This window comes from Xyrauchen texanus, chromosome 19 (assembly GCF_025860055.1).
Source record: "Xyrauchen texanus isolate HMW12.3.18 chromosome 19, RBS_HiC_50CHRs, whole genome shotgun sequence".
Taxonomy (NCBI): domain Eukaryota; kingdom Metazoa; phylum Chordata; class Actinopteri; order Cypriniformes; family Catostomidae; genus Xyrauchen; species Xyrauchen texanus.
This window is the reverse complement of record NC_068294.1, coordinates 12,528,384-12,551,287: the sequence shown is the minus strand read 5'-3', so window position 1 is coordinate 12,551,287 and position 22,904 is coordinate 12,528,384. Positions and strand designations below refer to the sequence as shown.

Here is a 22,904-nt window from a genome sequence, read left to right as displayed (position 1 = left end):
CAGGAGGAGACTCTACTAAGGAGACTCACTGTAACCCCATGTGACTCTACCCTCCCTAGCAACCGGGCCAATTTGGTTGCTTAGGAGACCTGGCTGAAGTCACTCAGACTCACCACTCCGGGGGTGGTGGTCAGCGTCAATACTTGATGAGCTACCCAGGCCCCCCTATTTACATTCTTAATGCATGTTCATGGTCTTATTGTGCATGATTCATCAAAACACATTATTCCAGAATCCAAATAAAAAAATTAAGAAATTGTATGAGTAATGTGGTAGTATGCTATTTTGAATAACGCTAACCACTCCACTCCAACCACCTGGCTGGATTCTGGTCTGTTACGGACACTTTTCACGACCAGATACATTTCTGATGGATAAAATCAAGACCCGCCCTAAATTTTGAGTCTTATTATATTCTCAAATATTATTGTTGACTATCCTGTTTCACTGGGAAACAGGTCAGATTAGGGAAGTAAAATGGGCTATGAATGCTGTTCAATGGGCATGAACATGGAGACAAAATAATGCCCAAAGTTTCAAATTTGCATTGATGTATATACTGTAAATGTTTACATGCATACTTCTGATTTTACAGTTATAGTTATAATACTTTTCTCTGTCTTCTCTCTATTACTGAAAATCAAATACTTTTGAAATAGTGGGAGATGTGGCCTAAGATACTCACCTAACTGAATGATCAAAATAGAAACAAGCAGAGCAATTAACACCACCCTCAACTTCATGGCAGAGAATCTTCACAGCGACCACAAATAACCTTTAGTTCACTCTCTTAAAGATTTCCAGATCTTCAGGATACATGCAGAGGATGAAAAGACAGAAAAAGAGTGGGACAGTAGGAATAGAGTGTGCCAAGTGAGGGGTCAGCTGTTTACCTGAGTAGCATGAAAAACCTAAATTCCTCTGCTTACACTCAATGGATCCTTTTTGTGTTCAGTCTACCAATCAGGGCCTGTGGAGAGCTGCCCATCCGACTGAAAAAGCATTCAATGTTATTTTGCTGTAAAAAGGAGCTGCAGATCATATTCAGCATAAGTATCAGTCGAAAGCACAGTCTGCTAGCTGTTCATCAAAAGACAACTCTGGCAATTGCTATCTATCTATCTATCTATCTATCTATCTATCTATCTATCTATCTATCTATCTATCTATCTATCTATCTATCTATCTATCTATCTATCTATCTATCTATCTATCTGTCACTCTTTTCTTTATATCTATCTATCTATCTATCTATCTATCTATCTATCTATCTATCTATCTATCTATCTATCTATCTATCTATCTGTCTGTCATTAATAAAAACTATTAATATTAATGTAATAATAGCATATAGTGTCATTGCATAGGTATTTACTGTGGACTGACCCAGTTTTGTGAGACTTTTTGTGTGATTTAATGGCTAAGCTCTGATTAGTGTGGCACAGGTCTATCCTCATGAAGGGGTGCTATTGTTCCTTTGTGCCCTTGAGTTTTAAGTAAGATCAAATTTGGCTGCTGTCTCTGCAATACCTCCTAGGTAGTATTTGTTTTATGTTGGTCCAGCTAATACGCATGCACGTTCTGAGAAAAAGACCAGTCTATGCGATTACTAATGAGGCGATTTGCTTATTTGGGTTAAAAGTCGGGGCTTCCTTTCTGAAATCCGCTTTAATGAGCTTTGTAATTTCTTCCATTCATTTTCACAATTTGCCTATATTTTCCTTCTTATACTGGTCTCTGGAAAGATTTGAGACCTTTTTTCATGACTAAAGTATTTAAAGTAAATATCACATAATATAAGTTGTCATGCATGGTAAACTCATTGGTTCAGTTTTATTATATATTTATTTATTTATTTAATATACAAAAGTATAAGAAAGGCAGAGAGGATTTCATCACAAACATAATTAAAGCTTAGTTAAAAACTAGAAAGAAAGAAAGAAAGAAAGAAAAAAGCTGCTGAAATGGCATCAACATGACCAATGCAATTGATTTTTGGAGGTTTAAGGGTTTCGTCACTTTGGTCCATCTTTATCAGGTTTGGTTTCAATCGCTTCAATGTTGACCTGACTAATGAGTAACCTTTGCCTCTGGACACTGTTTCTCACTCCATATCCAAAATAGATAAGGAATCCTGAGCAGGAAAAAAGACAAACATTTTCCACATGGATTCACCTCAAGTGATGTGTTTAATTTTACAGTTGGTAACATTTCGGATTTTGTGTTGCATACCCACAGCCATCCACACAGCGTAGCGTACCCAGGTGTCTCCTCCTAGCTGAACCATAAGGTAAATGTTGATGAACACACTCACCACAGGGAGTATCGGCAAGAATGGGACCTGTGATCACAGAGAAACAATCTGATAGGTCACTTGACATGTCAATCAACTTGCACTCTCTTGGTCTAATTTAAATTTCGGAAATTCTCTGCAAATAAGCTGGTTTCACTGCAGCGCACAACAAGAGTTTTCTCTCTGAAACCCTCGTCCTCCCCAGCAACAGAGATTGTATGGATACCTAATGGTGCAGCATCATGTCTTACATGCTCAAAACAGCATGTCTGAGTATATTCTGCAGTAGCAAGTTCTCATACTTGCTCTGCAGCAGCAGCATAAGGAGATCTAATCCACCAAGACCAAACCTACCAACTTTTCATATCCATTATAACACCTTAAATGTATTCTGAGAGTTGTCATAACTGGAATAAAGTTGAACATATTCCATTGACACACTGCGCAAGTGCAAGACACGAGAAAACACAAGTTATTTCACTTCTTTCTTTGTGATAGTTCACTAGCCACAAATTATTATGGATGTGATGTCAAAGGCACAGTGAAGCCAATTTTTGGGGCATACACAGTATGCATACACAGTACTCATGGACAAAAGCCATCCTTTCTATTTCTGCTTCCAATGAAAATTAAGCACATTTTTGACAGATAACTATGCTTCTTCAATAGAAGTCCTGTGCTTACCATGAAGGAGGCTTTGGTTGGGCTCTGGGGCTGCCGGTAGATTACGATAATAGTGAGAATCATTATGACCAGGATCACAGATACACTTGCAATACTCCAGACCTCAAACAGTAACAAAGATCTGATAGCTTTGGACATCAGCAGTGACAGAATAAGCACCAATACAACTGCAAGAGCAGAAAAGGGAAAAAAGTTAACAAATCCATTTGCTAATGGATAATTTTATTTTTTTAAATGCTTTTTCAATTAGCTTAAAGCAGTGGTTCCCAACCCTGTTCCTGTGTGTTTTTTTGTAAACTTGTTTAGGATTTTTCTACTCACCAAGAAATACTGTGCAGGTTGTGACGGTGTTCGAAGTTTCATTGGTAGGATACAAAGGGGGTTTCAGAAACCCAAAGATGGAGGTTGTGGGTGTGCGCAAATCGTTTTCCTCTGAAGCTGTCTCTTGATACCTTGAGAGAAACCACTTTTAGCTTCAAAGATTTGCATCATAGTGCATGGGGTTAGAAGAGGAATGTGGAGCTGGGAATACAAACCGAAGTAGAAGAATACAAATAGCCACAAGTGTGTAGGAGAACAGCGTTCCTATCGACATCATATCAACCAATGCCTTCAGGTCAAATAAAAGAGCCATTATTGCTGGAAATAAAGCAGAGCACATGATTTTCAGGGCTTTTGTATTTTGAAAAAAAAAAGAAAAGCTGTAGACTTTTTGCTATTCATCTGATAGGGAGAAAGAGGCCCCAGTCTTATGATTTGGCTTAGTCTGTCATATGTGAGAGATGAAAAAGAGGATCAGAATGAATAGATCCGATTAAGCACATGTATATAGCATATTTTAAAATCTTTCCTCTTACCCGCCACAAAGCCAGATGATAGTGTGGCCACAACTGGACTCTGCCGTATGCTGACTTTATACAGCGATTTGAACATGAGTCCATCTCTTGCCATTGCAAACAAGACTCGGGGCATTGGAAACATGGACCCCAAAAGACTGCAAATTAAGTGAATGTCTGAAACATCAATTTAATACATACAGAACTACACAGGGCTCAACAATAAGGATAGACCACTGGCCCAGATCAAGTGGGAGAGTGTTTTGGGACAGTTGATGGAACTGTCACTTGCCCTATCAGGCCATTGCTACGTTGTCACTATATATTATGTTCCTTGGTAATTGCCAATTGCTTGCGAATAGAACATTTGTTTTTGTGTGATATATTGAACATTATTGTTGTGAATTCTGCTGATTTTATGTCACAGAGGTAAAGTTCTCGAGCTAGCTACTGCAAAATATATTTCAAAATAATACAAAAATATCTGTTTTTATATATGTCCTAACACATATTTTCTATTCTTAAATATATTAACTATAATTGTACAGTTTATATATATAACATTAAAACCATTGACAGATGAAGTCAATAACATTGATTATCTCATTACAATGGCACGTGTCAAGGGGTGGGATATATTAGGCAGCAAGTGAACAGTCAGTTCTTGAATTTCATGTGTTGGAAGCAGGAAAAATGGGCAAGCGTAAGTATCTTATTGACTTTGACAAGGGCCAAATTGTGATGGCTAGATGACTGGGTCAGAGCATCTCCAAGGTCTTGTTTTTAGGTTTTTAGGTTCTCCAAGGTCTTGGTTTTTAGTACCTACCAAAGGTGGTCCAAGGAAGGACAATCGGTGAACCAAAAACAGAGTCATGGGCTCTCAAGCATCATTGATGCGCTTGGGGAGCGAAGATTAGCCTGTCTGCTCAAATCCCACAGAAGAGATACCGTAGCACAGATTGCCGAAAAGTTTAATGCTGCCAATGATAGAAAGGTGTCAGAACACAGTGCATTGCAGCTTGTTGTGTATGGGGCTGCTTAGCTGCAGACCTGCCAGTGTGCCCCTGTCCAATGCCGAAAGTACCTGCAATGGGCATGTGAGTGTCAGAACTGGACCACGGAGCAATAGAAGAAGGTGGCCTGGTCTTATGAATCACATGTTCTTTTAGATCATGTGGACGGCTGAGTGCATGTGTGTTGTTTATCTGGGGAAGAGATGGCAGCAGGATGCCCCATGGGTAGAAGGCAGGCAGGCGGAGGCAGGGTGATGCTCTGGGCAATGTTCTGCTGGGAAACCTTGGGTCCTGGTATTAATGTTGATGTTACTTTGACACATACCGCCTACCTAAAGATTGCTGCAGACTAAGTACACCCAGTAGCGGTTTTAACCACCACACAAACCACACAATTGCATGGGGCCCCACACATCGGTGTGGGGGCCCCGGAAGGAAAGCTCAGAAAACAACGCTTAAGTGGTGACATATTATTTTGGGTACACGCGTGAATACGCTGTTGTCAGCGCTCTAGGAGCTGTTCACGTTAGATGTCCACTGGGCTTTTAAGTCCATTTTTCAAGTAGGACTTTGTGTTCAGGTTTGTAATTTATGAAAATATATACAGTCCTTCCGAACTTGTTTCGCCCACGCGCTCTCACTCACATACAGTACGTGCAAACGGATGTGTTAGGACCGTCACACCGAACGTGTTTTTTTGTGCGTCTGCTCTGTTTTTCCACTGTTTTCCTTTGTAAACACACACTGGAAGAATGTCCATACATGCTGCACCACGCCTCGTTATTTCTTCAGTGTCTGACGCAGGACCATGTCGAGACACCTGTGTTCTGTTTCAGTTGTTGAGCTGCATCTAGATTGTTTTTAGCGCACGTGTCACACAGATTTCACATTCTGAACAAGTTCAGGTTTCAAAGAGATGACTGTTACAATATTTAACTAGATTGTTCTGCACCAAGCAAAGTTTCAGCACTTCATAAGCAGCAATGTTTTTTATTTTCTAATTCTGCTCTAGTGTGTTGAGGGGCCGCTGTGCCTTAGATGTTTACCTTTACATTACTGTTACGAATGTTGCCTACGATGCTTACATAAAATATTGCCTTTTGCTACATGGTGAACAATACACTGCAGCCTCCAGGTGAAAAAGTAAATAAGATAGAAATATATTACTATTGTATACAACAAATCATCAAAGTTATAAAAATAATACTGTATCATATTATAATTACTAACTGGACAACAATAAATAATTGTTATGTTATAATAATAAATGACAACTGAATTCCAAAATGTTAGTGTGTGAAGTTGTAGGTTTTGCACACCCTGTTCATTAAAAAAAGAAAAAGTGTTTTGGAAAAATATATGTATTGCTTTTTTTATCACTGCATTGTGGAAAAACTGGAAAATATGTAATAATTATCATTAACTAGATTTTAATTTCATTAAACATTTTGAATATACTTAGCTACAATGGCTGATAGGATGAATTTAAAATGATTATTTCAAATATAAATATATATATATATATATATATATATATATATATATATATATATATATATATATTTTAAGCAATCCCCTTTGCCTCCCAATTTGGAATGTCCAATTCCCAATTTTGCTCTATGTCCTCGTGGTGGCATAGTGAATTGCCTCAATCTGGGTTGTGGAGGACGAATCTCAGCTCCCTCTATGTCTGAGACATCAATCCGTGCATTTTATCAAGCGGCTTGTTGAGCGTGTTACCACGGAGACCTAGCGCGTGTGGAGGCTTCACGCCATCCACTGTGGCATCTACGCACAACTCACCACATGCCCCACGAGATCAAACCACATTATAGGTTACCCAGTGTGACTCTACCCTCCCTAGCAATCTGGCCAATTTGGTTGCTTAGGAGACCTGACTGAAGTCACTCAGCATGCCCTGGATTCAAACTCATGAACTCCAGAGGTGGTAGCCAGCGTCTTTACTACCGAGCTACCCAGGCCCCCGAAACGTAATATGGACCCACTTTATATTTGGTGTCATACAATGTACTTATTATGTACATAAGTGTTTTTGCATTTAAATTACTTGAATGTAATAACATCTGTAGTTACAATATTTACCTTATCCCTAAACATAACCCTAACCCTAATCTCAACCCTTCTTCTAAACCTACATGTACCTCCAACACATTCTCACACCCCAACTCGTCACATACGGACACTAGGGCAGGACCCCTTGAAACATAAAAAAACAGTTGGAGGGCCATTGTAGCGTATTCCTTTTGATTTTTATTGATTGCGGTCTCGACTCTCGACCCATTCGCGGCGTGAGCTTACCCGAGACGTGAAATTGCAGCGCTACACGCTGCGGTTCAGAGATATGTAGAACAGCGTCATTTTACGACGTGTCCGGGGTTTTAAACATCAAAAAACAGTTGGAGGGCCATTGTAGCCTATTCCTTTTTATTGTTATTTATCGCGGTCTCAACTCTCCACCCATTCGCGGCGTGAGCTTACCCGAGACGTGACATTTCAACGCTACAGGCTCCGGTTCAGAGATACATAGAAGTCTATCGGACTACCCTGCGCGTCGAAAAATGACGCCAAAGGAATACCCGGCGCGTCAATATGTGACGAAACTGCCCTAGCGTCCGTATGTGACGATACATTCAGTTACACAATAAGTACATTTGTATTGTATGTATTTTAATGTTAGTAGGCTACATAGACACCTTATATAAATTGGGTCCAAATATAAAGAGATACTGTATATAGATTTTTGAGACTATAGGGCTAGTGAAAATATTGTCAGGGCAAGTAAAATCCTACAGCAGAATTCATTTCGGTTGTTGAGCCCTGCTACAGATTAAATTCTCACTGCTTGCATTGACCATGACTCTTTTACCTTGTCGAGAGAGCGCACAGAGACCCAACTGCCACAACATACTTTGCAGCCTCCCAACCGATGTCGGCAAAAGCCACGGGCAGGGGACTCTGTGTGTCGAGTCTGTAATATGGCATCATCAATGTTAGAGCAGCCGACACACCAAAATATGCCAAGAAACAGATGAGCAGAGAGGCCACGATACCCAGAGGAATAGACTTTTGTGGGTTCTTCACCTCCTCGCCTGGAAAAACAGTTTGAAAATCATGATTGCAATTGAGAATCTGCCAATCGAGACTTTGTGCAAGTATGTGAATGAATCTTTTCAAATTTACCCGTAGTTGCAATGCAGTCAAAACCAACAAATGCATAGAAACATGTCGCTGCCCCTGCCAGCGTTCCTTCAAATCCAAATGGAAAAAAGCCACCCATCCCATACTTAGTTGTGACATTTAGGGTTGATGTTAGGCCTCTGAAAAAAAACCAAAAAAAAAACAATGTAAACTCCAGTAGAGAACAAAGCTATGCAACCTGTTTAACCATTATGTAGTTATTTAAATGTATATGAACACACTGGATTATACATAATGTAAGAGATCATGTACAGTTTGCCGGGCATCATCACAAGGATTACCCCAAAAGAGGGATTAGGATTGTATCTTAACTCATAAAAGGGTTTATTTTGAGATAATGACCATAGATTTGAGTTTAAATCACTTCATTATGTGAGAAAGAGCCCATGAAGTAATAGGAGAGATATGACAAATTGGTTGCCTGGGGCAAAGGTCAATTATACAGTGTAGTGGTCATTATTAAAAAAATATTTGCAAGAATTGACCAATCATAATAAAGTATTCCAGAGAGCTGTGTGGTAAAAGATGATCATTTTAGTTGATTGTAACTGTGCATGTTCTTACTCAAACTTTGCTGTTGCATTCAGAATGATCTCTTCTGTGATAAACCAGTTCTGCAGTTTTCCCTTGAAGAAGCCAGTGATTATGACAAATATTAACACCAGTATATTAACACTTGTAAATATTTTGTTGACAGTGGTTGATTCTTTCACACCATATGCAAGAAGACCTGTGAAGAAAATAAAGTAGTTTATGTGTAAGCTTTTTGGAATAGACGTTAAAGCTAGAATGATGAATTAGTCAGTAGTATAGTAGGATACCAGAGAGGATCATTATGAGGCCAGCTGCAAAAAAGTCTGGATAGGCTGCCATGCCAGGCAACCCAATGGCTGCATGTTTGTTAAAGTAATCAGCCATCACATTTCCAAGAAGATCATCGAATGTCCCACTCCATGCCCTGGCAACACTTGATGTGCCTAGACCAAGAGATATGCTTGTTGTGGTTAAGTTATTTTTTAGTGTTCATGTTTTAATCAAAAGCCAAGTTCTCTTTACTTGTATAATATGCACTCATAATTATAAAATTCTGCCCTTTAAAAACACTTTCACACCTTTAGCAATAATAATGCCATTGTAATTAGGCTTCATAGACTCACACTTTATGTAAGCTACATTTTATTTAAACTCATGCGACTCTGCATCCACATACGTGGACATTGTATTTTGGCTTCGCTATATGCAACGTATAATTTAATCTAATTTAAACCAACTGAATAATGTTCACTCTCGACCAGGGGTCAGGAACCTTTTTTCACTAAGGAGCAAATATTTTAATTTCTGGTTGATGCGAAAGAACCATAGCACAAACTAATAATTTACTATTTATAATAATGTAAAATGACGTCATTCTACAATTGTTCATGAAAAAGTTCACTTCCCTTGGGCTAGGCGAAATGTTACAAAACATTTGAATGAAAAAAAATATTGCGATATCCAATTATATCGTCAACTCCCCTGCCGAGGGTCAGTGAATATTTTTGCTTTAAAAAAATTTTTTTTTATTAAAAATATGAAAAATTTAAACAAAACACATTTATACATTTACTTTAAATGAAATGAAAAAGGCAATTAAAATAAGAAGTGATCAAAAAATATTTAACCACCTCCCCAAATCCAAACATTTATCGTCTTCAACAGCTCTATTTGCCATCACGCAAGTATCCCTCAGTGACAACAGGTGAAAAATTACTAATAGCCTACAAATTAAGAACTAAAGACAATTATAAATGCAAAGATATTAATTAATAATAATAATAATAATAATAATAATAATAATAACAAATGAGCCTAATAATTTCACATGTTTTCCCAAACAAATGCTGCCAAATGTGTGTTCTTATACTGTAGAATGTGTTTGTATTGCTCTTTGGTTAAACAGTTTATGCTGCCTAAAGAAAAATAAAATATAAATACATTTTATGTTCAAGGTGTCTTGTATAATTTGATGATTTAATCACTTTCGTCTTTGTTTATTTATATATATATATATATATATTGGTGGCCAAATGTTTGGAATAATGTACAGATTTTGCACTTATGGAAAGAAATTGGCACTTTTATTCCCCAAAGTGGCATTCAACAATAGTGAACAATTACTATTACAATTTGAATAACGTTTCAGAACTTCTTAAAATACAAAGTGTTCTCATCAAAACATCCTCCATGTGCAGAAATGACAGCTTTGCAGATCCTTGATATTCCAGCTGTCAGTTTGTCCAGATACTCAGATGACATTTCACCCCACACTTCCTGTAGCACTTGCCATAGATGTGACTGTCTTGTCGGGCACTTCTCACGCACATAACAGTCTAACTGATCCCACAAAAGCTCAACGGGGTTAAGATCCAAAACACTCTTTTCTAATTATCTGTTGTCCAATGTCTGTTTCATTGCCCACTCTAACCTTTTCTTTTTCTGTTTCAAAAGTGGCTTTTTCTTTGCAATTCTTCCCATAAGTCCTGCACCCCTGAATCTTCTCTTTACTGTTGAACATGAAACTGGTGTTGAGCGGGTAGAATTCAATGAAGCTGTCAGCTGAGGACATGTGAGGCATCTATTTCTCAAATATTCTTCCACATCTCTTTCTGTCCTTTGTCTTTGAAGACTGTATTGTACACCTTTGTATGAAATCTTCAGTTTTTTCACAATTTCAAGCATTGTTTAGAATTCATTCCTCAAAAAAAATTTGACTGATGAGTTTCTAGAGAAAGCTGTTTCTTTTTACCTAATATTGACATGCCAGTCTATTGCATACTGTGATAACTCAAAAACAAACACAAAGACAATTGTAAGCTTCATTTAACAAACCAAATAACTTTCAGCTGTGTTTGATATAATGACAAGTGATTTTCTAGAACCAAATTAGCAATTTAGCATGATTACTCAAGTATAAGGTTTTGGAGAGATTGAAATGGGGCCTGTTTAGGTTTGATTAAAAAAATTATAATAATGATGGTGCTGTTTTTTATATCAGTAATATCCTGACTATACTCTGTACATTTTTCCAAACTTTTGGCGGCCAGTGTGTGTGTGTATATATATATATATATATATATATATATATATATATATATATATATATATATATATATATATATATATATATTTAGGGCCATATAGCACATTGCATGTATGATATTGCTTATATACGTACAACAATCCAATGAACGCATTTGTGCATGAAATTACTATCTTACTCAACGGATCAGAATCTGCTGTTGCTGGTTCAAACCAAATGATGCATCTCAAAAACTTCACTTTAGAACTACTAGTATCACAGCTTGGGCTGTTTCTAACATGTTATTGGAGAAACAAGGATGTGCGTGTGTGTGTGTGTTAGACAGAGAGAGAGAGAGAGAGAGAGAGAGAGAGAGAGAGAGATATGGAGTATGTGCTATCACCTGTTGATGATTATGTATTCTGTTAGTCAGCTTTCTAAAGGTTATGTCATTTTGGTGAAATTCATCCTATTTTCTCAGTGGAAAATAGCAGTACAAAGGGGGGTATTCCTCCCTATTTCGCAGTAGCCGGTGCGCAAGGGTCTTTCACTATATAAACAGCAACGTACTCCGCCAATTTGTCCTCTCCTGTGTGGAAAGTCCGGTAAGAGGTAAGTGACCTTAAGTTTGTGTAAATTATCAGTCTGGTGTGTCTCTCAGCTGTGATGAGCCTTAATGTTGAAGTTGTTAGTCTAAAGCCGTTTAAAGCTACACGTAGCAATCACGTAGTGCTGTTGAATATAAACACTGACTCACTTCACGTCAACTAACTGGCTCATATTACACACAAAAATGGTATTTTGCTTCCACCTGCTGGCTAACATATGTAATGTTAAAAAAAAGACAAACAGTAGCTCTTAACAGATCTGCACTGCTCTCACACTTTAGTTAAGAACAGCATGAACACAAGTGGAGTGACACACACAGTGAAGCGTCTGAGTTCTGATGGTGTCAGACCATCAGTACTCTTGGAATGTTTCTCGTCCAATCAGATTCGAGGACAGGAACTAACTGTATATATATATATATATATATATATATATATATACATGCACATAAAAAATAACGAAAGTTCATAAAATTGGACATAGAAAATGCTCTTAACTGATAAGATCACTGAAAAGGAAAAAAAGGGACAGTATACTCTCAAAAGTTGAAAATCATGTTAGTTAGTTATTTTTAATACCTTTCAAATCTAACACATCTGTGGGTTATTTCGCTTCATTTTAATATACATTTTGTTATATTTTATTTTGTTATAACTCTACAATACGGTTCTATTCGTTATCATTAGTAAATGCATTCCTACTGTGCATCCAAAAGCTGAAACATTTTGCTTTCAGAGGCTTTATATGGAGTAAGGATGAAAATATGGTGCATTTTGAACTGTTCTCAGACCAACGCAGACAGCACACTGGAAGTTAAGTAATTCAATAAATAGTGAGCAAGGGAGCATCCCATTGCTCTCTATGCAGCTAAGTTCATTCACACCTAAATCCTGATCAAAAGTTCAGTTTCAGGCTGCAGATGATGTTTGAATCACTCAACGTGTTTGTCAGCCATGGGACAATGATAATTAGTACATAGATTCAGAATTTATAATGTATAATTTTATTTTAACATGGTTGGCAGTGATTGGTTGATGCTGGACATTACTTTGAATCTGAATTATTTATGCAAATTTTTTATGTAATTGTCTCAAAAACCAACAATCCTGGAATTTTTTATTTCTTTAAATAAAATAATAAAAAATCTGACATTCTATTGCTTGGTATTATTTAAAATGTCCAAACTCAGTCCTGCTGTCCACAAATGTGTGGACATACAATTTTAGGAAATGTATTTGCTCTAAACAATTTGTTCTTGTTTATTAGGTGCTACTAGTTACAAATCAAAAAGGGAAATGTAAAATGCACACAGAAGTCACACTCAGGAGGTTAAAGGTGAAGTGTGAAATTTCTGTGCTACTTGTCAGCAAATAAAATAATGTTTTATACTTTACTATTAAGCTAAGTGAGTTTTCTCCATATATATATTTTTTAAATAATTAAAATAAAATGCAATCACAATGCATCAATAGAACCATTATACACCTTCAATTTCCCCTGATGAGATTCTTTCTGCTTACCGATGACATAAGACAGTAGTAAATTCCATCCTGTGATGAAGGCCCACACCTCTCCTACAGTTACATAGCTGTACAGATAGGCAGATCCAGTCTTAGGGACCCTTGAACCAAACTCAGCATAGCAGAGCCCTGCAAAGATGGAAGCTAACGCAGCGATGAAGAATGAGATGATGATACTCGGTCCAGCCATAGTTCGGGCCACCTCCCCAGTGAGTACATAGACTCCAGCCCCCAAAGTGCTGCCCACTCCCAGGGCCACAAGGTCCAATGTGGTGAGACAGCGACGGAAGGTGGAGACCTCACCCTCTGGTTCCAATGGCTTCCTGCGGCACAGGCCGCTCAGGAAAGACCGCACCATATGGAAAGACATTACTGGCTGTTGGAGGTGAGTGAAAGGTACACTGAAAAAAACTATTTGTTGGCTCAACAAACACAATGTAAGAAAATAAATATCTTCTACTCAGAAACGTACATATTAATACATTATTTTGTTTTACTTAATTTGCAACACAAAATATGAATTAGAAGTTGAACTTAGAGTGATACATAAAGTCCAAGAATAATTGTAAGATCCTTGAACTTCTTTGGCTTAAAAATCCATACAATTACGATTTTAAGGACTACTAACTTAAACGATCAAGTACAGAACTGAGGTCGTGGAGAATACCCATAAGCCCTTATTTGGGCATTGAATTCGTTGTTATTAAGAATTATGACATTTTAGCTCTTTTTAGTATTATTGATGTTGTTTTACTGTAATTAGCTTTTTCGTGAATAGTCACCATGAGCGTGATTATTATTCCCTTTGGTGAAGTTGGATCCTGTTCAATGCATGTCATTTTGCTTTGAGCATGTGAATGTGCAAAACTGAAGTGCAGCTTTGTCTACACGTCTTTGGGAAATCAATTGTTTAATGACTGACCTCAGTCATTATTTTCTTTTGAGCCAATTATATTCGGTAGAAACTATAATATGAAAGTGAATTTGAAACAATGTGCTATTAGCTGGTAAATCGTCTCGGGTTACATGTGTAACCCTTGTTCCCTGAAAAAGGCGGAACGAGATGTTGCGCTGCTAAGCGCTACGGGGAACAGCTTTCGCTGTGAGCCGAGCTGAATAATGTGTGGAACACGTCAATGAACATTGACCGGAATTTATAGCCTCGGCTGATGTAATCATTAGATGCACCTGAGGCCAGGCTATAAATGCATACGTCACCAGGTGTCGTCAGATACTTCTTTTTGAAGAGCAGTCCTGGGACGTCCCAGTGCGGCAAAGCAGCGCAACATCTCGTTCGCCTTTTCAGGGAACAAGGGTTACACATGTAACCCGAGACGTTCCCTTTACAAAAGGCTTCACTATGATGTTGCGCTGCTAAGCACTACGGGGAACGCAATACCCACGCCGCCGCACTTGGGGCTGTCCGGACCCCTACGGTTGTGCAGTGTACTCACAAAAACGCGAGAGGTCTCAGACATGAGCTTGAGATGTCGACTCAAGGGCATAAGAGCCCGGAGTAGCATAAACATCTAAACCATTAATTTTTTGATGAATGTGTGCGGAGAGGACAGTCTGCCGCATCACAAACTTGTTCAGGCATGGGCTGAGATGTCGACTCAAGGGCATAAGAGCCCAGAGTAGCAAAGCATCTAACCCACAAAGTTCGATGAATGTGTGCGAAGAGAACCATATCGCAGCACAAACTTGTCATAAAAACTGATGAATGTGAGCGGCGGAGAGGACCAGCCTGCCGCATCACAAACTTGTTCAAGCATGAGCTGAGATGTCGACTCAAGGGCATAAGAGCCCAGAGTAGCAAAGCATCTAACACATAAAGTTCGATGAATGTGTGCGAAGAGAACCCTATCGCAACACAAACTTGTCATAAAAACTGATGAATGTGAGTGGCGGAGAGGACCAGCCTGCCGCATCACAAACTTGTTTAGGCATGGGCTGATATGTCGACTCAAGGACATAAGAGTCCGGAGTAGCAAAGCATCTAAACCATAAAATGTGATTAGTGTGTGCGGAGAGTGCCAACCTGCCGCACCACAAACTTGTTCGGTGTCAACTCAAGGGCGTAAGAGCCAAGAGTGGCAAGAACATCCAAACTATAAAAGTTTAATGAATGTGCGCGGAGAGGACCAACCTGCCGCACCACAAACTTGCTGCAGAGGGAGACCTCTAGCCAAGGCTTTAGAGGAGGAGAGCCCTCTGGAAGAGTGCGCCCTAAAACCTACTGGCGAAGCTTGATCACGTGCCTCGTAGGCCTGGGCAGTAAGGTCCCTCACCCAAAGTGACAACCCGGTCACGGCTTCAAAGTGAAGAACTGCTGCCCTGACTTTATGCCACTAGCAAATGCGGTGGACATAATTCTGAAGGGCACAGACTGGACAAAGTCTGAGTAGACTTTAGCTGCTCCGGCATTACAAACGGCAGGGAGCAGAAGGCTTAGAGAATGACTGGCCAAGGGTCGAGAAAGGCACCTTGGGCAGGTAGTCAGGGTGAGGGTGCAAAGAATGCTACTGGTCCTACCTGGGGCAACTCAAAACAGGCCGGCAAAAGAGACAGAGCCTATAGGTACCCTTTTCTCCTTAGAGACGTAATTGCCATATGAAAAACCATCTTGAGAGTCAGAAGTCTACCAAACGCTGACTCTAGAGGTTTTAAAAAGGGGGGTCTTACCCTATGAAGAGGTCCTAGCAAGGATGCCTCTTAGAGGGCACCCTGCCCACCAAGGCGTGGCAAACCGAAGTGGAAGCCACATAGAACCTGGCAGTGGCGAGGCAAGTGCCCGCTGACAGTTCTTTCCACAGAAAATCCAGAACTGAAGCAAACTGGCAGTTAGCTGGTTCTGTAATTTGAACTTATTAGAAGGAAACGCATGCAGGCGCATTTGTGCCATGTATGCGCCACCACGATCAGCACCCCCGAGGGGGGGGACTGGGTGACTCGGGGAGAAGTAGAGGAGACATTGCGCTATCAACAGAGGCGAAGAGGTCCTCTTCTGCCCTGTAAAATCTACCCAGATCAGTTCCAAGGGAGGGAGCCCTAGCGCTGGCAGAACTTCTAAATGAAGTATAGAAGTGCGTCATAAGATCGATGGTGACCAGCCAAACGAGTTGTAGGGCTTGAGACACGACCGTCTTGACAGGCATCATCTTGGACTTGAACACCCACGGGTAGTTCAAGCTTTAAGATCTAAGCCAGACGCCACCCCTCACCCTCCATGGGAAACGGGAAGTATTTAGTGTAATAACCTAACTCTCTCTCTGGAAGGGAACACATACCATGGCCCCTTTAACCAGGAGATTGAGTTATATATTTTTTTTACATAAAAGAAATCCGGTTCACGGTAGTGAGAACATGCCGTTGAAACAGGGAAAAGCGGCGAGTGAATTAAATCCTGACGCCCTTATAAGACCCACAGAAAATAATATATCCGGCAGAAGTTCCCACGCTGCCAGGATCTCTGAGATGGGTATTATATTTTAACACTTCCTGTTGAGGGGTTGTCGAGTGTTTCAAGTCCTGAATAAAATGCAGGAACAGCGAAAACACCCAACTGGGAGGAACAGCATAGTGTGCAGAGCAGCATAGTGTGCAGAGCAGCACCAGCCTGACCTGCTGCTTGATAAGCCCTTCCCACTAAAGTGGAGGTTGTCCTATAAGGCTTTGAGGGGAGAGGGCTTCTTAAGTGACGATGCCGAGCCCGGAGAGATAACCCATAGCGTCTCTTCGACCGGCGGCATCACTGAATACCGCCGTGCCTCAGCACCCACGACAGTCTAATATAATGACGTCGAGGGTATGTGAACACGGGAAGAAAAAAAAAAAATAATAATATATATATATATATATATATATATATATATATATATATATATATATATATATATATATATATATATATATTTTTTTTAATTATTTTTTTTTTAGGGGTTCTCCATGAGTGAAAAAGCTCTTAATGGAGGTTTATCAAAGAAGGGAAGGAACCCATGAGGCGTTCACTTTCTTAGACTGGAAGATAAAATCTATCCCCTAATTTGGAGCATTTGGGGGTCTCTTTTTCGCGTGGCCAGACCAATCTGACAACCGCATGAGTAACAACATCGAGCAATTCCTCCGTAGATTTTTTATCGCGGACGGAAAGCTCGGAGGCGGGAAGAGAATAGCGATCCACCTCATGATCCGAGAAGCGTCGAGATCATGTGAAGAAACAGCTGGGTTTGGGGAGAGAGTGAGAGAAAGGGATCAACCCGTCTCTTGCTCCTCAGCCAAAACCATGCAAGAGCCCCACGAACGATCTTCTTTTCGAGAGTGCTGACTCCCGGAAGCAAGCGAGGCGAGCACGACGCACTCTGCCTGTTAAAGCAAATCGCAGTGCTCGCACCCACCCTGCTGCAACGCGAGAGCAGTGTGCTCCCAAACAAACAGCAAAAACTGATGTGTGTCGTCTTCAGCTATAGAGCGAGAAGAGGGGAACACGCACCGTTTGCGGCTTTCAGTCATTCTCTCTTTTTTTAGAAATATATATATATAATATTTTCTAAACAGAAGAGAAAAGAGAACAAAGAACAACGTTCACTGCACACTGTTTAACTGATTCTAACTCCTAACAGAGGAAAGAAAGTTTTGACAGGGTGTGTGAAACACACAGAAACAGAATCGCTCTGAAAAAAAGAGTTTCTGACGACACCTGGTGACGTATCCATTTATAGCCTGGCCTCAGGTGCATCTAATGATTACATCAGCCGAGGCTATAAATTCCAGTCAATGTTCATTGACGTGTTCCACACATTATTCAGCTCGGCTCACAGCTAAAGCTGTTCCCCGTAGTGCTTAGCAGCGCAACATCGTAGTGAAGCCTTTTGTAAAGGGAACGTGTGATAGACCTTTTCAAGTAAATAAAGTTGAATGAACTGATTCATTTGAGTATATTTAGCAAAAGTTTTCTAGTTATGCTGACATCAAATGAACTTACTTGAAAAATGTGATGCAAAAAATGCTATACATGTATTTTAAGAAACTCCAACACATAATAATTTTTTCAGTGTACATATTTTCTATTATTCTTAGAGCAGATACTGTGAATATGAGATATTCACAATATCTCATATTACAGAATATGATGATAATAATAGATGATTTAGATGCCTTTCTTATATTATTTCTTATATCTTATTAAGATGCCTTATATTTGATAAATCGTTATTTGCAATGTATTCAGTTACATTTTTATGATATTACATAATTTGGCAACTAATATTGATCATGCACAATAATCGGCTTCGAAAATAAGCATTATTTTAATCCTCTCCATGCTGGAAATTAATTTGACAAAATAAGAAAGATTTACATTTTAATAACTATTTTTTATTTCAATTTGCATATCAGTCAAATCAATTATCTTTTATAATTTCACTCACCTTATCAAAAAGTCTTCATGTTTTCAGATGTGCGGAGATGTTATTCTTCAATTCTTGGATTCCAGAGTGTGGATATTTTGCCCCTCTTTTGAAATCTTTAATAAACACAAGAACCTCAAACCACCACTAATTTAATTATTAAGAGATCACATTCATCTAATATAAGTGGACGTATATGTATGTAGCAACAACTGTCCTGACCACAAAGAGGCTTTAAAGTGAGCACCCCATATGTGTGTTCCAATACCACTCTTGTCAAGACAAGTATAGCCAGCACATATTGAACACTAAAATGGCACTAAAGAGCATGGTGAAACATGCCAGTTGCCATCTGATCGCTAGCCGCCATGCAATTTCCAGCATGATTTTTAATCAGTTTTAACATAACAGTATGTTGCTTAAATAGTACATAAAATTCTGGCTTGCAAGACTCTTAAGTGCCCATAACATGATAGAGGCTGGATATAATGTGCAGAATAAAATTGCAGCTATTAGTGACGAAAAAGTAATGCATAAAAACTTAATAAGTGATTAAGAGGTGATATATAAACTTCTAGTGCTTAATAAAAATATTTAAGGCTCATAACTCAAAAGCACACCCCTGGTTCTGCTCATGTATTACAGAATTAAGGACAAAGCCACGGAACTCATAGTGAGGTACATGAAGTTACAAGAGCATTGTCAATTACATCAGCAAAACAATTCATCACATACTTTCATTGAAAGTTCTAAACTTTTATGTGTTATAGCATGATTTGTAATCAACAGTGATCAAATGTAGCATTGTGTAAACCCAATTTATCGTTGTGAGCCTAAAATACAAAATATTAATTTAAGTATTTGCAAAAATAAACATAAGAAACAAATGCGTGCACAGTAGATCCAATTGGTATCATTAAATAATTGTAGTTTGTCTAATTTTCCATTTTATACGCCACATTATCTTCACAAACATTATATATATTATATAAAATAAAATAAAGAAATAATAATACAATTTTAGTTAGAAAGTGCCAGTGTAACAGTGGCTGGAGCTTCTCTACACTATTGGTTCATACAGTTGATTTTGCATAGGACCATAATAGATGCAGTAGAAATTAAAAGCATCTGCGACAGCATTCTCACTTGTCCTCTGAACTCCTTCAGTCTGGACAGAAGCCTGATAGTGTAGCTTCATGAGATAATAATGAAGAAGGCCAAACAAAGTTGCCTTTATGTCTTGACAATGACTGGCTGGCACACTTTCTCTATGTTTGGTGGTTTTCTCTAATCTGCCAACTGGTGATTTAGAATCCTAATCCTGCCTGGAATCTGCATACCTACATTTTTTAACACTAATCGCATGCCTACAGACCTATGCGTGCAGAACTCAAAGTTTCAAGAAAGTTTTACTTATAAAAAAGCAAAAAAGATTTACTCTTGCCAATATCATATGTAAGAACCTTTTGAAAGACATGCATTATTCTATGTTCCAAGTGCATGCAAAGTGAAGCAAGATTATTTTGGTATGCTTTTCAGTATTTTCCTTGTATTAACTTTACATGTCATTCCACTGATAGTTGTACAGAAAAACAGTTGCTAGTATGCATAATCATGAAAAACATAAATATATGTTGCATGAATGCATTTTATAAAGCATCTGTTAAGTCAATTAATGTGTGTTTCTTTACCTTAAATGTGGTCCAGAGAAATTTCAGTCCGTATCTGACAGTAAATATATCCGTTCCTTTCACACTGATGTGACCAAATGATTTTTTACAACAATATATACAAGAGTGGCTTGTATGGCCCACCCACTCAATGGCATTAGCAACAAAGTAGCCTTTCTCTCAGTGGTTTGAAACTGGTCTGGCCCCAGCCAAGGCACAGAGTGAGAACAGAGGATCCAATTCCATGGTGAAAACATTGCTGTGAGTTTAGAATGCCTGTCTAAGCAAATATTTACATGATTAAACAGGACATTATGTTTCATAAAAGAATGAAATAGGGCATTCAGTTTCATACAAGCAAGTTTAAGGTCAATCCAACATGAACATGTAACATGCTCAACAACAATTGTAACGTTTTGAAAATGCACTGCACTTTCTGTACACTAGATGGCAGCACAGAACAACTTTAATCTTACATACCTTTGGACTGCGAAGAAGTCAGTCTAGAATTCAACACAGTGTGCTCTCTGGTATACAGATCATTTTGGCAAATGTAGTAGGTCTTCTGGGTATTCTTCTGAAAATTTGCCAGCGCTTAGGGCTTTCATGATGCCATTTGTTTTTATGATTAAGAAATACAAAATATTAAATGAGGCATTTAATGACCCCAGCATACCCATCATGTCTTTCCAATAATTGTGAAAACATTGGGTATAAGTAGGCTATAACACCCTATAATGCTAAAGAGTGCTCTACTTAGGAAGAAAATAAATAATTTTTTAAGATGTCATTTCAGTTTCACATTTAAATGACAAATGGCTGTATGTATCAGCCCCCTTTCGGCTCGACTATGCTATTCCGATCTTGAATTCCTCACCCACTTACCAGAAAGTCGGGGACAGAAATAGCACTCTCATGCCAAGAACATGATCAGTCACTATATACTAAGATCATACGGGCAAGGACACACTTTGTTTGTCACTATTGTTCTTAAGTTGATGCATAATTCGCTGTATAGAACTTGGCTGCAGTTCAGACTGCACTGCTCTAGTGCTTCAGAACCCTTTTAATTTACAGTTTGTATAAATAGTTTCATTATGAATGACATCTCTGCCTTAATATGGCTCAGGCATATCCAGACTCATGTTATGCTCTGTTCCCAACAGTTCCCAGCGCTGCACTGAATCATGAGGAATCAGTAGACAACAAAAGAGTTTTATAAAATATGAATCATGAATATAACTAAAAGAATATTTGGTGAAGTAAACAAAATCAATAGATGAGATACAAAATCTCACAAGTGGCATATGTTTGTGTAAATAGTGAAAAGCAAAAGTTGTTTTGTGTTTTTATTTTTCCTATTTAAATTTAGTTGAAGAGCACACAATAGGCTGGTTAATGGCAAGTTCTATTACGACCACTTACTGAATCCTTCCTCCAAAAACTTTTGCAGGAAGGAGAGCGTCATCTGCATAGGGAAATGCGTTGGGTACTCACCCCAGGAGGAGCACCAATCAGCAAAGCGTTGCCACTTTAAGGCATACAGCCACCACAGCAGTACAACCCTATTGTTTCAGACCAGCCCCGTTCAAAGGCCAGACATGCAGTCTTCATATCTCTGGCTGGAAATGTTAGATTGTGTCTCAAGCTTGCGAGAGCAGATCCCTCCTAAAATAAATTTTGCTCTACCATCTCTGGGACCCAGTGGATGTTGGACCATTTTTGCCTCAGCTAGTATTACTGTTTCCTTGTCTTCCGGTATCTTGCACAATACTTGATGTAGGAAGCTGATGGGGAAAATGCATTTTTGCGTTTCGCTGCCATCTGTGAGCTAGGGCCTGGGGCCATAGCTAGAGGGGTGAAAGGTGGTAAAGATTCTAGGGGCCCACAGGTCCAGGGGGGCCCCACAACAAATTCTAAACTGTATTTTTTAATAGGAAAGGGGCCCAAAGCAACCAGCCAATCAAAATAGCTGTGGTAGGGTTTCAAAGTCAACCCTCCTAAGGGATGGTCCCCTAGTATCAGTACCTTCTTGAAAAGGAATCACTAGTTTAAAAATAAACCTTTAGAATCTATTTTTTTCATGTGAGTTTTGATGTTCATTATCGATACTTTAAGAGCGATCTGCTCATCCCTTCCAATCTACCCATCTCATTTTGTGTTTCATGGAAGGAACAGGTTTGGAACAACATTAGGGTGAGAAAGCAAGAATATTTTTTGGGTGAACTATCCCTTTAAGCTTTTTTTCTAAGCTTTTTGAGAAGATTGTATTGGTGATTCATTTACTGGTGCCTCATAGAGCCTGTAGTATAGAAATAGCATACAATTTAGTTATAAGGTTATATACATAGTCTGATGTGCTAGCATCACCTAAAATAACATAACGTAACATTGTTGTAAAATGTGCCTTACAAATATAGACCTGCTGTGTTTATGTGTTTCTCCTTTGTCATGCCCATCTTGACTCCCCAAAATGCTGCATTTGCAAATCAGATGGTGCATTGCAGAAAACTAAAAAAGCAACGACTCAGAGAAATCGTGTGATCATGTAGTCGTAGTACTGTAATGCCACTGATATTTAACGTCATATTTGA

General features: G+C 38.8%; 1 protein-coding gene across 1 annotated transcript; it reads right to left on the bottom strand.

Moving 5' to 3' along the window:
* Positions 1–1,885: 1,885 nt before the first annotated feature.
* LOC127659878 (cationic amino acid transporter 2-like) lies at positions 1,886–20,391 on the bottom strand. The gene is made up of 13 exons (XM_052149836.1): positions 20,332–20,391; positions 18,662–18,756; positions 13,233–13,608; positions 8,867–9,022; positions 8,610–8,775; positions 8,028–8,164; positions 7,714–7,936; positions 3,835–3,971; positions 3,514–3,616; positions 3,299–3,429; positions 2,978–3,144; positions 2,233–2,341; positions 1,886–2,134 (listed from the first exon to the last, which is right to left on the bottom strand). The coding sequence occupies exons 3-13, from the start codon at positions 13,600–13,602 to the stop codon at positions 2,016–2,018; spliced, it is 1,818 nt and encodes a 605-aa protein (XP_052005796.1). The 5' UTR covers positions 13,603–13,608; positions 18,662–18,756; positions 20,332–20,391; the 3' UTR covers positions 1,886–2,015.
* Positions 20,392–22,904: the final 2,513 nt, after the last annotated feature.